General features: G+C 42.9%; 1 protein-coding gene across 14 annotated transcripts; it reads right to left on the bottom strand.

Annotated features, from left to right (window-relative positions):
• Positions 1–2,719: 2,719 nt before the first annotated feature.
• Positions 2,720–11,363, bottom strand: PDP1 (pyruvate dehydrogenase phosphatase catalytic subunit 1). Of its 14 annotated transcripts, none has more exons than XM_086335299.1 (5): positions 11,109–11,347; positions 10,290–10,324; positions 8,586–8,745; positions 7,385–7,521; positions 2,720–6,812 (listed from the first exon to the last, which is right to left on the bottom strand). In XM_086335299.1, exon 5 carries the CDS (start codon positions 6,766–6,768, stop codon positions 5,152–5,154), a length of 1,617 nt encoding a protein of 538 aa, XP_086191425.1. In that variant the 5' UTR covers positions 6,769–6,812; positions 7,385–7,521; positions 8,586–8,745; positions 10,290–10,324; positions 11,109–11,347; the 3' UTR covers positions 2,720–5,151. The 14 variants fall into 14 exon arrangements, with proteins under 14 accessions (XP_086191425.1, XP_086191429.1, XP_086191420.1 ...); XM_086335303.1 differs by having other exon boundaries at positions 7,371–7,521; positions 11,109–11,266; XM_086335294.1 differs by lacking the exon at positions 8,586–8,745 and having other exon boundaries at positions 11,109–11,363.
• Between the last annotated feature and the right edge of the window lie 4,255 nt (positions 11,364–15,618).

The raw sequence follows: 15,618 nt of genomic DNA, 5'->3' as shown, positions 1-15,618 counted from the left end.
CTGGCCTCTCAGTCAACACTGCCAGCCAGTCAAATCCGTCTTGTTGTTCAAGGAGATAGACTGATTAAATCACTGCAGGTGAGATAAAAATCTTTGGTTCTTTGACTCTTCTTGGCTGCTTGGTGTGGCCCTGCACTCCAGGTTTGAGGTTTCTAAAGGGCTGAATGTGATGACTAACCTCCTTGCACCTTCAGTCGTCTCCACCTCTTTGCAACATGGCCAGGCTCCTCTGTCCATGGGATTTTCCAGGCAAGAATACTGGAGTGGGTTGTCATTTCCTTCTCCAGGAACCTCCGTGCACTGTAGTAAAGTCTGACTGTTCAGTTTGGTTGAGTCTGTGCTGAAGACAGAGAGTGAGCCAGTGACCTGTGTATAGCTTAGAAAAGCAGAGAGGTGTGACTCTAAGGACAGTCTTAAATCTTGAAAAGCGTATGTACAAAACTTGTAAATTTTTATATTTTGGAACTTTGCTTCTTTGGGGTTGAGGCAAACTGGTCACCCCTCTGCCTGTGAGAGCTCTCTACAGTCTGTGGGCTAGCAGTGTGCTGATCTTTTAAAGTTTCTTTCCCTACCCAATCCCCCTTTTTTGATGAGGTTTCAGTGAGGTCTGTTAGGGGTGTATCCTGCAGCTTAATTGGCTTAAAATGTTCTCTCCTTTGGTGTGGTCTCTTTGGGGACCAATTGGGAGAAAAAAAAACCAATAGTGTAACTGTTTTGATACTGAAAATTGATGTCTTTTTGAAATAACCAGTCCCTCCAAAATAAATAAATCCAATATGACAATCTCAAAAAAAAAAAATTATTAGAACAATTTAAAACCAGACATGTATGTATTTTAGGAACCTAAATACTGGCTACATTACTGAGCCTAAATTGTGTGGTCCTTAGAGTATATGAATTGAATAATCATTATTAATGGAACATGAAATGCATGAATTTCATCATTCTTGATAATCATTTACTTTGAAGACTTAAAAGTTGAAAGCTATTTAGAAGACAATACTGTATACTGTTAGGATTCAATCCAAGTATAAATTTTGTCAGATTCAATCCAAGTATAAATTTTGTCGTTAAGAACCAGGCTGGCTGGATTTAGCAGGATTAAGCTTGGCTTTCAAAGTTATTTCTGAAAGGAACAAAAAGTGACCTTCATACTGTAATAAAGTCTATTTAGGTACCATTTACCCAGCATGTCCAGGTCTCAGCTACAGTAAATAGTAGTTGTTTTATTAATGAAAAAGGTCAGAATTAAAGTATGTTAATGAACAGACTAAGGATACCAGTTGTCTAGACCCTCTTGCTACACCCAAAGACAAAGCTAACGATAACCCATACTCAGGCATGTGTTTGACTAGTGAGCATGAAATCTTCGTCTAGGAAGAATTAATTTTTTAAAAAAGCTGAGATATTCAAGTGAGTTATATTATTCCAGTCCCAATTTAACAGTCAGCATTTAATCCACTTCTTTCTCATCCCCAATCCTAGCTATGGCTGATGGGAGTAATAAGCCAAGACCATCAAAAACTGGAGGGGACATATGTATACCTATGGCTGATCCATGCTGATGTATGGCAGAAACCCACACAATATTGTAATTATCCTGCAATTAAAGATAAATAAGGAAAAAAAAAAGCAAACAGGAAAAACCAAGGTATAATTTATCTATTTTTTATAGGATAGTCATTAGTTCAATCAGTTAATGTACTGTTAACTCAATAATCAATGGGAAAGGTACAGAGAAGTCATTAGCGAAGGAATGCTCTCTAATCTCCAAATTCTTCACCAAGTTTCATTTTCATTGCTTGTTTAAAGGGCATTTTTTCTTTAAAGTCCTACCATTAAGGTATGGAACATAAAACTCGCTTGTAATCCATCATGTTTTTGATGTTAAATCTACACTTCAATCAAATAATATCTCTGGGAACTGATAACCAAAGTTAGCTTTTAATGGGGAGAAGGGGCTGATGATGCCCATCAGCAGTGGATATACTGTTCTATTCATACTATGGAATGCTACTTGTTAGTAAGGAGACTATGAATATACTCAACATAAGTGAATCTCAAAAAAAATGAACAAAAGTCACATATGAAAGAGTAAATATTACATGATTTCATTTATATGAATTTCTAGAACAAGTAACACTAATCTATTGTGACAGAAGTCAGAACAATAGTTCTATGGGGAAGGATTAACCAGAAAGGGGCATGAGGGAATTTTCTGTTGGAGTAATGCAAAAGTCCTGTATCTTGACTGGGGTTGTAGTTACCAAATCTCAAATTACATATTTAAAATCTGTGCATTTTATTGAATGTAAAGTATACCCCAGTTTTTTTTAAAAGTGCTATCTATCTAGAGGATCCTAAAGTTAAATATAACCTATCACCACACTGCTCCTGCTGGTGCTAAGTCACTTCAGTCATGTCCAACTCTGTGTGACCCCATAGACGGCAGCCCACCAGGCTCCCCTGTCCCTGGGATTCTCCAGGCAATACTGGAGTGGGTTGCCATTTCCTTCTCCAATGCATCAAAGTGAAAAGTGAAAGTGAAGTCGCTCAGTTGCGTCCGACTCTTAGTGACCTCATGGACTGCAGCCTACCAGGCTCCTCCATCCATGGGATTTTCCAGACAAGAGTACTGGAGTGGGGTGCCATCGCCTTCTCCTCCTATCACCACAGAAAGCATCTAATGTATCTATTAATTAAAAAACAACACAGGTCGTTCATTCAGAAAGCAGATACGAAGCTTTAATTCACTGTGGGCATTTCTATTCACTATATAATATATAAACTTTTCATATTTCTTCACACAGATAAATCTTTTATAAGACTTTTTTCCCTCCAAGTACTGTGTACCATAACACCATTACATTTAACTAGCTAAGGACATATTATAAATACCATGAGCCACTGACTATATACAGAAAATGACACGTTAGAAAGTATAAATTAAAAATGTTTAAGAAAGGCTAAATACAATGAAAGTTTACATGTATTCTTTAATTCTAGATATCACATCACAGTGACAACCAATTACAATAAAATCAAAACTTCTTTTAGATGATAATACATTCAAATTTCTAACATCCAATTATTTTCATTTCCACACTGTTAATACTACAGGCTTAACACGACAGGCTTTTAGACTGCAGACCAAGTTTCTTGTGTAATAATAACAAAGTTTCTTGTGTAATAATAAGAATTACTATCTTGATCATGATCAAAAGAAACCAAATTTATATATACTGTACTATACAGAGATGAGACTTTATTAAGTATAATATGGAACTCTTTAGTAAAGGTGTTCAAGAGAAATTCAAATAGTAGCCTGAAAATGAGTTTTAACTGCTACTGTATTCTACATACATTCCGTTAAAAAATGAAGTCTCTGTCAAAACATTTATAAATAAGTATATAGTATAATAGCTTTTCCCCCTCCAAAATACCACCTGGGAGAAAATTTCCAAGGTGACTCAAGGAGGGGAAAAAAAAAGGCCTCAGAAAACAAACATTATATGGTCTCATAAGCGGCAATCTTCCAGAGTCTATTTTCAATTGGAATAAATTCTGCAGCCAATTCTACCTTGCTTCGGTGTTCACAGTCCAGAGTCCTTGAATATCTAGTTCAGTATTCTACAGAAATCTGCAAGGACTCCCAAACACCCCTCAACTAATTACACAAGGGAAAACTGATCATGTTCTGTATTAAAACTTATGTGAAAATTGTACATAGTCATAGCCATTCTTTTAACAGTGATGCTAGAATAAGTGATGAAATATATGCACAGCTGTACACGAATCACCATTAAACACAGGAACACAACGCCATTTGATGCATATCAAATAAGCTCCCCAAAAGCCAATCTGAATATATTTATTTTCATTTACTTTGATACAGCGTTGGAAGGGTCTGCATATAATTACGGAGACTGCTGCAAACAATATTTGATGCTATTAAGTGTTCCATTAAGCAGCAGGCATGCACAATAGTTACTTTAAAAAATTTCTCATGTATGTATCTTAACATTTCTATTTATAAGCTACAATATGTTTAAAGCATTTAGTAATCTTTAAACCAATTATTTAAATTGACCTATACCTAAGTGGGGAAAAACAACAACAAAAAACTTCATCTCAACACCTGAAGGTAATATTTAAACTTTACTCCTCCAAATTATGTAAATTTTTTTTAATATGTCATCCTTAAAATTCCAAACATGACAAAAATTCTTACCACTACTAGATTAGAAGTATGATTTCTCAGCAGCAGTCTACCCATCACACACTTAAAGCATGCCACACTTCAGGGGTTTACATGATAAGAGTGACGTGCTGGCTGTAGATGACCATAATTGAACATCAGTCTCTTCTCTTCATTCTGGATCTTTTATTTCAAACTAAATAAAGCTTTTCATTAATATAAACTAAAACTTTTTTCCCTTTATTTAACACCAATAGAGGAGATAAAACACCTTTATTGTCTTCAAGTGCCCGGCAAAATAGAAAATCTTTCAACTACATTAGGTAATCGGGTGAAGGGCTAGTGTTTGTTTTCTCATTTAAGGAGCATTCCAAGTCAAATGATCACACACAATGACAAATTCAGATTGCCTGGTTCTCGGTCCTTTATGGCTTAAAGCAGTGGATTTGAAAACTACCTCTGGTTAAAATAAAGTTCATGAATAATGCACAGGTTGTACATCTAGGAAATCATGCAATAAATATATGTTCTCATGTACACTGGAATCTTGGTGATGAAAGGGGTCTGCAGGTGTGAACAGTAATGTTTCTTCATTTTACCAAAAGAATACACCCAGCAAGTTCATTGCTTTGGGCCTATTCAAAACCCTGTTTGCCAGGTCATCCTGATTTTCTCAGAGTGATAAAAGCAGCCAATGTCGTAAGCCATCTTACGACAGTTAAGGAACTGATGGGCCTCAACTGCAGGTGCTGTGAGGTCTGAACTAAGCAGAACGAGATTCTCAGGATCCTGCCACTCTGCTACAAAGTCACTTTGGACTACCTGGCAGACTAGAGTATCAAATAGGGAAATGCTGAGAATGACCCACTGGAAATATTTACTATAGTATTATCTAAAAAAAAAAACCTATCTGCCCTTTAAATCTATTTGAGAATTGCCTTGGTAAGACCCACTCACTGTTCCTGGTTTTGATATGCCCCTACAACATGAGAATTGAACTGAACTACAATGATTGTAATGTCATCTCTGTACATCCGAGCAAGCTCTTCAGGAAGACTAAGCATTTTGGAGAGGCGCTCATGATCAACAGCCCCAAACTCATTGTTGCCCACAGCGTGGCGAATAAGGTGGGTTGCTGCATTCTGGTCCTCAAACACCGATGACATCTTAGCTCTCCGTTCTGTTAAAAGGCCATGCATCTGCCCCAGAGTCACCTTATAGCCACCAACGGCTATTGGCTGCTGGTGGTGCATGCCTGTTAGGTACTCACCCACAATCCTAACCACATCCTGCCTGTGCATTGTCTCCCACAGCCCATCAGTCGCCAGTACCAGAAATTTATCCTGTGGCCTTAATCGGTGGTAAGTTACTTCTGGTTCAGCAGTGAGATAAGGAGGTGTGTAATAATTAGGAGGGATGAACTTGGTGTATTCATTGTCATTCAACTGGTCTGGGCCAGATTCTATCACTCTCTTCTGAAGGTCAATGCTCCATTTGAACTTGACGTCTCCAAAAGCCCGAAAAGGCATCAGCAAGCCAAGCAGCCGATCCTGTTTCACCACACTCTTGGCCTCGTTCTTTGGGTGCTCCAGTTTCAGCCGTTCCACTTCTCTCTCATTCTGAGCGTTGTGGTCATTAGACAGCGTGACTGCCGACCAAGAGCCGTCCTCTTCCTGCACTCCCAGCATGGCTCTGCTATCGCCAGTGTTGGCCACGTGAAGGTCAACGCCATCCACGTGGGCCACGCAAGCTGTGGCCCCAGAAAATGCCACTCGAAGCACTAGGTAGTTGAGGAAAGAATTGGGATCACCAACTTGAGCCTCCAAGGAGATGTCATTATCAAGCCTCTTGAAAGCATTAATCAAAGCCTCCTTAACATCAATATCAGTCGACTCCCCAGTGTTGAGGTCAATAAGCTCTTGCCAGTAAGTCCTCAAGCTGTTGAAATATAACTTGGATGCCTCCTTACTGAAGTAATCGTTGGGGTGCTTGTGCCACTGGAGAATGGGCAGCAGGGCTCGACCACTCTCTACAGCATTTTCGATCTCCAGCAAAGTCTCGTGGGGTAACAAAGAGACAGCAATATAATAAAAGAGTCTTTCACTAACTGCCTGGGAGCAAGCACAGCCTGCGTGGCCATCAAAAACCCCCAAAAGCATCCCTCTGGTCTGCAAGCAGGTTGCTGCACTCCTCCGGTCCTCAATGGGTGCGTTTGCCGGCAGCTGATTGCTGTCAAATCCAAGGACAGAACTTACATTTTTGCCATCAAATTCTGGCACTTTGAAACTGTACTCATTAGCTTTCAGGATGCTATTGACTTGGGGAGGTGTGAGGTAAAACTTCTGCGGTGTGGAAGCGTATCTCCTTCCTTGGGTGTACTGCCACCAGCTCTCCTTTGGCCTGTAAAAGGTAGCATACGCCGGATGGGGTGTGTATCTCGGGCGACTCTGCGGAATATAAGGGGGTGAGCAGCAGAGATGTTTGTGGTGGCAGTAACATGCAGTGCCATAGATTCTGCTCAGTTCACAGTTACGAATCAGAGGGAAAAACAGTTGAGTTGGTGCTGGCATGGCATCAGAGAACAGTGGCAGGCTGGAACTTCTGACCGGGATTCCTAGACAGCAATTTCACAGGTACGCACAAAGAAAAAAAGTTACAGATTACTTAATCTATTTTTGCTTTCATAACAGATATTTAGCAGGTGAATTTACAAGTGCCCCGTGCCTCCTAAGGTACTATATTTTACACATATACCATGTACTATCTCTACAGGATATACTCTGCTAAGTGCACTCGATTACTTAATGGAGCCAGGGGCAAACTGTCTTCCAGCTTTACTTTTCTCTTTGTAGTTCTTTATGCAGCACAAACTGGGCAGAATGTACAATAGATCTGGCTGGGAAGAGCGGAGATGAAGGTTATATAACATCATGCAGTGGCAGCCTACCTGGCCAATCACCCTTCTTTTTATCCTTAAAAAAGGCCATGGGTCTCCCATATTGCACAGGGACTTTTCCCATTTATGAAGATCCTGTTTCTAGAGCCATGGTCAATGGTTAGCATTTGATACACCTGGATAGCACCATAAATGTGTTTGGATGCAGCCTCGACCTGTGTGTATTCATGAATTATTTGTACAATATATACATACGTTACTATAATTAACACGTACACGAAAAATCTTACATAATGGATAAAAATAGAAGTTCCAAAATGCCCTCCTTGCATCCAGGAGATGGTCTTGCAAACAATGCTTCTCCAGACCACTGTGCCGATTTGGCAAGTTTAGGGACACAGGTCTGCCACCAAGTCACCAAATAATCCTGGAAAAGCGGGCAGGTTTCATTTATTCATTAATTTTACTATATTTTTTGTGATTAAAAAAAAAAAAACAAGTATTTTAGTAGCTCTAAAACTTTATTAGTAACATAAATGGTCTCAGTTCTGGAACTTAATTTACTTGTTAGTATTTTCCTCTGCCTATCAGCCATAAAAGAAAGCTACAGAAATATGGTCTTCATCTTTTATGGACCCCAAGTAGAATTCACCCGTAGAAAAATATTCTCTTACATTTTAAAAAATGGTTATCTATTTGCCTTTGGAAATTAATAAACAGTGAAACAGTAGTCTAATGTTCTACGGTTTGGCTTAAAAAGGTAGAGCATTATTCTCGTGAATAAATGAAAAATCGTATCACTTATATCTGGAAGTGGAACACTGAAAATATTTTGATGAGCATTTATCTAGAAAATGTAATAAACATGTATCAATAAGCCAGGTAATCTATACACGAAAAGAATCCCTCTTGTAACACATATTTCCCCTGAATTCTTGAGGTATGGCCTCAAAGTGTTTAACTGGCCTATAAACAAATAGGCTTTAGAAATATCTTAAATAGGGAAACAAATGCAATAAACAAAAAGGAATAAGGAATAGAAAATCACTTGAGCCTTAATATCAACTATTTCTTCCTAAGGTTGAACACGTTAAGAAAAATTTTTACAAATACCATAGAGTATTAGCTATATATTACATTATTTTCACATACCCTTTTTGGAAAAACAGTTAGAAAAATGATAAGTGGAATATAGGGAGCAAACACTGAGTTTGCTTCGGTAATAAGCACTGTGTAAGCCAGTCATATAGAACCCCTTTTGCATGTGATAGAATGTACCATTATTTTAACTGCACTATTTAAGAAGAAATTTGTTTACAAAATTGAAAACAAGATTAGGCAAGAGAAGGTAATGAATAGAATTTTGGAAATAAGAGCAATAACTAAATAACGTCTGAAAGGCAGTCAGGTCTTTCAGAAGACCTGAAATTCCAGAAGAACAGGAATCTATCAAGAATAACCACTTAAATAACAGCACTTTAAACTGAATACCTGAAAGTCATCCAAAGGTTAAGTGTACATGACTGAGCCAGGAGATGTGCTACAACGCTGGGCCACATGACATTGGCTTTCAGATACGAACGATATCTCTTGCTAGGTTTGTATGCAGAAAGCACATGGACTCATTTCATGCTTTGTATGAAGATTATTTCTATCATTAAAAATGGAAACATACCAATTTTCATGAAAATAAATTTTCTCTGTAAGTTTATATACGTCTGCATTTAAGCTTACTTTACTATGTAAGAATTTTAGAGGAAAAAAAATACCTGTGTTTCTGTATGGAATGCAGGTTGAATCAAAGTACTGTTTGTGTTTGGAGGCGGGGTTTGGGAGACAGATGTGTAACAGAACTGGGCTATATGACATCTGATCAAGAAATAACAAGACCGGGAAACTCACACTTTCCTTAAATTCCTTTGTTTTGACAATCCTCCTGCTTTTCTAATTAACTGCAAAATGAACTATTTTGGCAAAAGAACTGATTCACGCAGCAGATGCTTTGAATACATAAATTCAAACACCAGGCACTCAAGTAACATACATTTTTCCTTCAGGCATAAATTCTCAAGATTAAAAACAAAAAAGCAGAGAGTCAATTTTATTAATTCGATCTTTCAATTACTCAGGGGTTTAGCATATGGACCGAGATTCCCAACATGCCTCTCAAAGTCAAATTCCTAGGGAAGTTACCTACTCTGTGATTAAAGAGCATTCGTTCACCACCAGTACAAGTGACATACTCTCTCTATCAGACCAGTTACTCCTGGAAGTTAATGTACTTTCGAATGCTTTCATAAACCGTAAGTGAACATTCGAAACACTCTTGAGTATCCTTCTGAATATCCTGTGATTCAACAACAAAAGTCCATGAAATCAAAACTCTTGTTGACAACTTGCTAAATTAACGAAGTTAAAAGGGCTCTGATGCAGCAGTAAGAATAGCAGCAAGGTACAGTTGTGGTAAACTGAAGCACCGTCAAATCTTCAAGTTATTTCTGGCCACAATTTCACTTAAAAATTCCGATCCCATGATCCCGACTTGGCCACCTTAGGTACAGCATCTTAGTCTTAGGCAGATTTTGCCAGTGACTAATAAGGAAAAATGAGCTGTAAGGAGAAACAGGAAAGAGATCCATCCATTCTTATTGATGTACTCTGCAGGGCTTGTGCCAGGAAATGATTCCACTTTATCAATAAACTCTCAGAACAAACTAATTAAGAGAATGCAATTACTGCCCCGACTCCAGAGCTCTTTAGCTTTGCAAAGCTTTTGGTGTAAATGGAAAAAAAAAAGCTTTACTAATCATTAAATGTGTCAGAACCCCAGTTTATGTAATCCGATTGCATTAAACACCCCGCATAAAGACTCTCTGCGATTTTTCAGCATTTTGGGGCAACGTTTAGCCATTTCACAGCTCCTGTTATCTCTACATGAATGAAGAAACCTGCTGCCTTTGGAATACTCCGAAGCCCCAAGTCAGCACTTGTTTGATCAGTTTCCTTTGTACCCTACTTGAAAATGGCACTCACTTAAGGCGTCAACTGCTATCCTGGTGCAGGATCCCTTTGTCCCCCCTTTTCTACCTACCTCACCTCTTCATTCCACACAAACCCACCTAACACCATCCACACGCAAAATCAGTCATCATCCTCCCTGGATACCCAACGCTAGGTAGTTAAGGGAATACCTACCAATTCGTCTGGGCCCGGGACACACACACATTCTCCTGTCATCACAACACGGAGCCGACAACATCCACAACCCGCGCGGAGAGCAGCAGCGACAGCGGCACCGGCCCATTGAAAAGCAAGGCAGAGATGCTCGTTAGAGGAGGCGTCGGCAGGGGAGGCGCGAGCGGAGGAGGGGCGAGGTCTCGCTGCAGCCGGGTGAATGGGGCTAGGAGGTGGGGTGGGGTGAGGTGGGGTGGGGGAAAGAGAATAGAGGCGCAAGACCGGGGGTGGGGAGGAGGGCGGAAACCTAACCAACAAACCCACCCCTCGGGAGCCGCGGAGCTACAGCTGGAGGCGGCGGGGGCCCAGACGCCGGCGGAGGCGCGCCCCGGGACCGGCCCGTCCATCCAGCCCCGGCGCGGAGCCCACGGGAGCGCAGCATCCTCCTCCCGCCCACGCTGCGCCGGCCGCAGACCTGAAAACCGAGGGTCGGCCCGCGGGGTCACCCTGGGCCCAGGGTGTGCGTGTGAGGGGGGAATCCTCAGGCAGAGCGCCTCCGCGCCACCTGAGCCGCACCTGCCTCGGACCCACCCTCGCGCCGGCCCTCACGGCGCCCCGGGCGCGGCCAGCGGGCGAGGCGGGCCCGCCCCCGCGGCCCTGGAGCCCCGCGGGCAGTCCCCCGGCGCCGTCACGCTCGCCGCGGCCCCGACGCCCCTCGAGCGCGCACCTGGCGCCCCCAGGCTCGTCTCCTCACGCGTGCCGGCCGCCCGCCTCACAACTTCGGGCGGGCGGAGGAGGATTCCGGACGGCGGTTTGGTGCTGGGGTGAGGGAATACGAACCGGACACGGCAGAGGGAGGAGCCGCTTCTTCTCAAGAGGAGGCGGCGGCGGCGTCGACGGCACCTCCCGGCGGTCCTTCCTCACGAGCGGCCGCGACTCCTAGGAGCGCGGCCCCGGGCCCCAGGCCGGCCCACTCTGCCCCGCCCCCTCCCGTCCCCCTACGCCGCGCCGGGCCCCCGCCCTGCCCCGCCCGCGCTTTCGGGTCCGAGCGCTTCCCGCCTTCCCATTGGGTGCGCAGTGGCGAGGGGGCGGGGCGCAGCAGAGCGGGCCGCTGCTCGGCGCGTGGGGGCGGAAGAGCCGCGCGCTCCCCGCCCGCTTTGTGACGTCACGAGGGTCAGACACGCCCGTCCATCCGCGCGAGCTGCCCATTGGCTCTGCGGGCCCGCCTCACGTGACCGCGCCCGCCCCCGCGCCCGCTATAGCCGGGTGGAGGGAGGGCTGCGCGCGCCCGTGGGCTTCACTGAAGGGCCGGGAGGGAGGAAGCGCCGGGGTCGGCACGAGCGTCCCCGAGCGGGCGGGGCCCGTGAACGGCCGCTTCCCGCAGGCAGGCTTCCACGACGCACCGGCACCTCGGCGAGCCTCCTTCCCTCCTTACGGGTGGGCTGGGGCTTCGTAGTTTTGGGCTGCGAGGGGAGGCTCCCTGCCCAACGGGAAACTAAATTCCCAGAGACGGCCCTACCTGGAATAACAAGGCATGAGAGGACCCCGGGGTATCTGAGGCCTGGTTCATGGGATTCTTTTCGGAGCGTTGACTTTGGAGCATGGTTTCTGTCATTTTCTGGACATGTCTCAGGGCCCAGCAAGAGAAAGGCGGTCTGGACAGCAGCCAGAGGAAGTTGTGATGAAGGAATTATTGCCTCTGTCGAGTAGGTGTGTGTGCTCACTTTTTCTGAAAGAAAGAAAGTGAAGTCGCTCAGTCGTGTCCGACTTTGCGACCCCATGGACTGTAGCCTGCCAGGCTCCTCCATCCATGGAATTTTCCAGGCAAGAGTACTGGAGTGGGCTGCCATTTCCTTCTCCAGGAGATCTTCCCGACCCAGGGATTGAACCCGTGTCTCCCGCATTGTAGGCACACCGCGTTTTCTGAAGGGCTTTGAAATCAGTCTTTATTTGCCCTGAATAAGAAAAGGGTAGAACACACAATGCGAAAATGGGAAGATCCCTGAACTTTCTGTGTCAGGACCTTCATCCAAGTCACTTCTGCTCCGTGAGCCTCAGTTTCCACTTCTGTTAAGCTGGATTGGGGTGGCGTTGGCAGTCTTGGTTAAAGGGTAGACATGGCAGGGGCTGCTTCACTTGTTTCTGTCCATATGTAATCTCCTCTTTATGGGAACTGAGTCACTGATAGTGGCTTCTGAAAACTTCCTTGGAGATGGTATCAGGCAGATAATTGCACTTATCCTGCTGCTGCTGCTAAGTTGCTTCAGTCGTGTTCGGCTCTGTGCGACCCCATAGACGGCAGCCCACCAGGCTCCCCCGTCTCTGGGATTCTCCAGGCAAGAATATTGGAGTGGGTTGCCATTTCCTTCTCCACTCTGTCTACTGTTAAAAACAGTTAACTGACTTATTAAGCATATCTGCTTACGAGCCGATAAAATTCCCAAAGTGATGTGCCCAGGTTATAAAAAGCTGTCATATTAACAGTATTGTGGAGTTTTGTTTTTGTTAATTTGCACTATCTGATTTTATGTATTAAAGGAGAAATTTTATAGACACAAAACAGTGCCAGGAACTGGTTCTTTATAGCTCCTAGATTTTTCCAACTGCCTCCTCTATTCTCTAAATAGAGGGCATTTTGGCCCAGCCCCAAGCTTCCCACGGAACTCTTGTGGCTATTTTTATGTGGCCCTCATCCATTTTACATGGGCCTATCTGCTTCACATCAACCCCTCTTTTTTACTTCTCAAATGAGCTTCCCATAAGTTGGTATTTTTTTCATGGTCTTTTATTCTGTTGAGTATCTGATTTAAGTATCTGTTTTCTATAGTCTCATAGAGGCAGTATAGGGGGGTATAGCAAAGTGAGTAGGAACCCAGCTGGAACTAGACCACCTGAGTTCCAGTCCCAGCTCTGCATCTTGCTACGTGGTCTTGGGCAACTTCTTCCTGGCTCAGTTCTTTCATATATAAGATAGGAATAAAAATAGTAATATTTTAAAACTTTTTACCCTCACAGGTTTGTATAAAGTGAGTTGATATATATATATATATATATATATATATATATATCATGCTAAGTAAGTACAAGTAAGTAGTAAGGGCTATGTAAGTATCAGTTATTATTAATATTATAGACAAGTCCAGGTCAGTGTGTTTGTTTTATTAAGGACTCCTAGAGAGTAGGAGGGAGAAGGCAATGGCACCCCACTCCAGTACTCTTGCCTGGAAAATCCCATGGATGGAGGAGCCTGGTAGGCAGCAGTCCATGGGGTTCCACAGAGTCTGACACGACTGAGCGACTTCACTTTCACTTTTCACTTTCATGCATTGGAGAAGAAAATGGCAACCCACTCCAGTGTTCTTGCCTGGAGAATCCCAGGGACGGGGGAGCCTGGTGGGCTGCTGTCTGTGGGGTCACACAGAATCGGACACGACTGAAGTGACTTAGCAGCAGTAGTAGAGAGTAGGAGATAAATACACTCAAGTAGAATATATTCTACAGCTAGATACTAAGCGGTTATTAATAGAGTGGCTGCTGCTGCTGCTGCTGCTAAGTCGCTTCAGTCGTGTCCGACTCTGTGCGACCCCATAGACGGCAGCCCATCAGGCTCCCCTGTCCCTGGGAGTCTTACAAACTTAGGATATCAGGTTAAGGTGATTTATTTACATGAGGAATGTCACTACCTCTTAGCTCCTGCTTTACAGACATGGAGACCAGGTAGTTGAATATAAGTGGATTTTTATTTTGAGAGTTTCTACCTGAGGACTCAGAAATGAAGTTTATACTAGGTTAGTTTGCTGTCTACAAAACTTTTTCTATTGTGAAAATAGAGTCATGAAACTCCAGGACCATAGCAATGACCTCTTTAGATCACCTTGGTAGCATATACCTTATTCAACACCAATATTGCCATTAGTCAGAGCCCTTTAAAAATTACCTTTTCAAATTGTTTTTGGATCTGCACAGGAAACTCCAACTTATTTTACTATAATTAGCACCTTGGTTTTTATACCAAAATAGTATTGATTCTCTCATGCTAATGTTCTTAGTTTTGAACAACCTATTTCTGAAAATAATACCTACTCTCAAAAAATCGACATATGCCACCACTAAATATAGTCAAAAGAATTTGTCCTGAGAATTGAAGGCATTGCCAAGGTATTTCTGGAATCAAAATAAAGGATCCCCCAAAGTAATGGCTATGAAATAAATTCATTTAGAGGTGTAAGTTTTGTTCTCTAGCTGCAGTTATATGATTCTGTGACATGTATGTTGTAAATAAAGTTATAGTCCTTCTGCACAGGAACCAAGTGCTTGTACCACTGGGGGAGGTTCTTAAGTATCTCAGCCTTGTCTCCCCTCTGGTCTGGCTTTCTTCCTGTCTCTAGATGGAGCTCCTTTTGGTCACCCAGTGAATAGGCTTGCTTCAGAAGTGCTCTTTTTATCACATGGCCATCTGGCCAAGGCCAGAGCAGGTCTGTGGGTTTGCTGCTCTGACCTCACAGACTGTTTTAGCCACCAGAACACCTGTTGACACTTTAACATTGGAAAGTGTGGAAAAATAGCATCAAATAACCCAGAATTTTTGTTAAGGGCAGGCAAAGAGAGAGGAGGAGGGGGCTTCCCAAATACTCCAGTACAAAGAAAGCACTGTGCAAAAATACCTATTTTTGTTAACACAATGCTTTTTGTAACACCAAAAATGAAAGTCAGTACCTGAATTAGACCCTTAACACACAGTCATTTTCTTGCCCTAGAATAAACCTGGAAATGAGCAAGTGCTTAGCCAGACTGGCCTGGTATTCTTATGGGTGGATGATATAAACCCTTGGGTTATTGGAGGTTAGCTGTGACAACATGGAGATGGTCCAGCAGAATCTCAGTGGTGCCAGACAGGAAGCTTAAAATAGACTTGCAAGTGGGTCTGAGATGCTATTCGCCTGATGGCTAGTGAGTTAACCGTGGCCTTTGCCAAAATCAACGATTAGAGGAAAGAGAGGCTGCTAGACAATCTTTAGCTCCTTCTTCCCTCCAGGTCTTAGATGAGAAATCAGCAAGTATTTACTATTAAGCATTAGGTACTTGTTTTATTCATCCTGGTGTTGAGAATTGCTTTGAAATTAAATTATTTGCAGTTGTGCGCTGAAATCAACAAATCATCTGTAAGAAAGAAGCAGATCATGTACTGTGGCTCATTTCTTGTGGGTCAGAGGTTATAGGTGTGTTCAGACTTATTTAATATTTTAAAAGTAGTCCATCCTCATCAGAATTCATGAAGCAGTAGTAGTTTGAGGGAAATATATGTATCATTGTTCTCTTGCCAAATTAGAAACAAAAATCTCCTGCATTG

The sequence above is a fragment of the Bos grunniens genome, chromosome 14 (assembly GCF_055505025.1).
Source record: "Bos grunniens cultivar Pamir isolate PY7600 chromosome 14, Bosgru_T2T1.0, whole genome shotgun sequence".
Taxonomy (NCBI): domain Eukaryota; kingdom Metazoa; phylum Chordata; class Mammalia; order Artiodactyla; family Bovidae; genus Bos; species Bos grunniens.
Note: the sequence above shows the minus strand (reverse complement) of the source record. Positions and strands in the feature narration are given on the sequence as shown.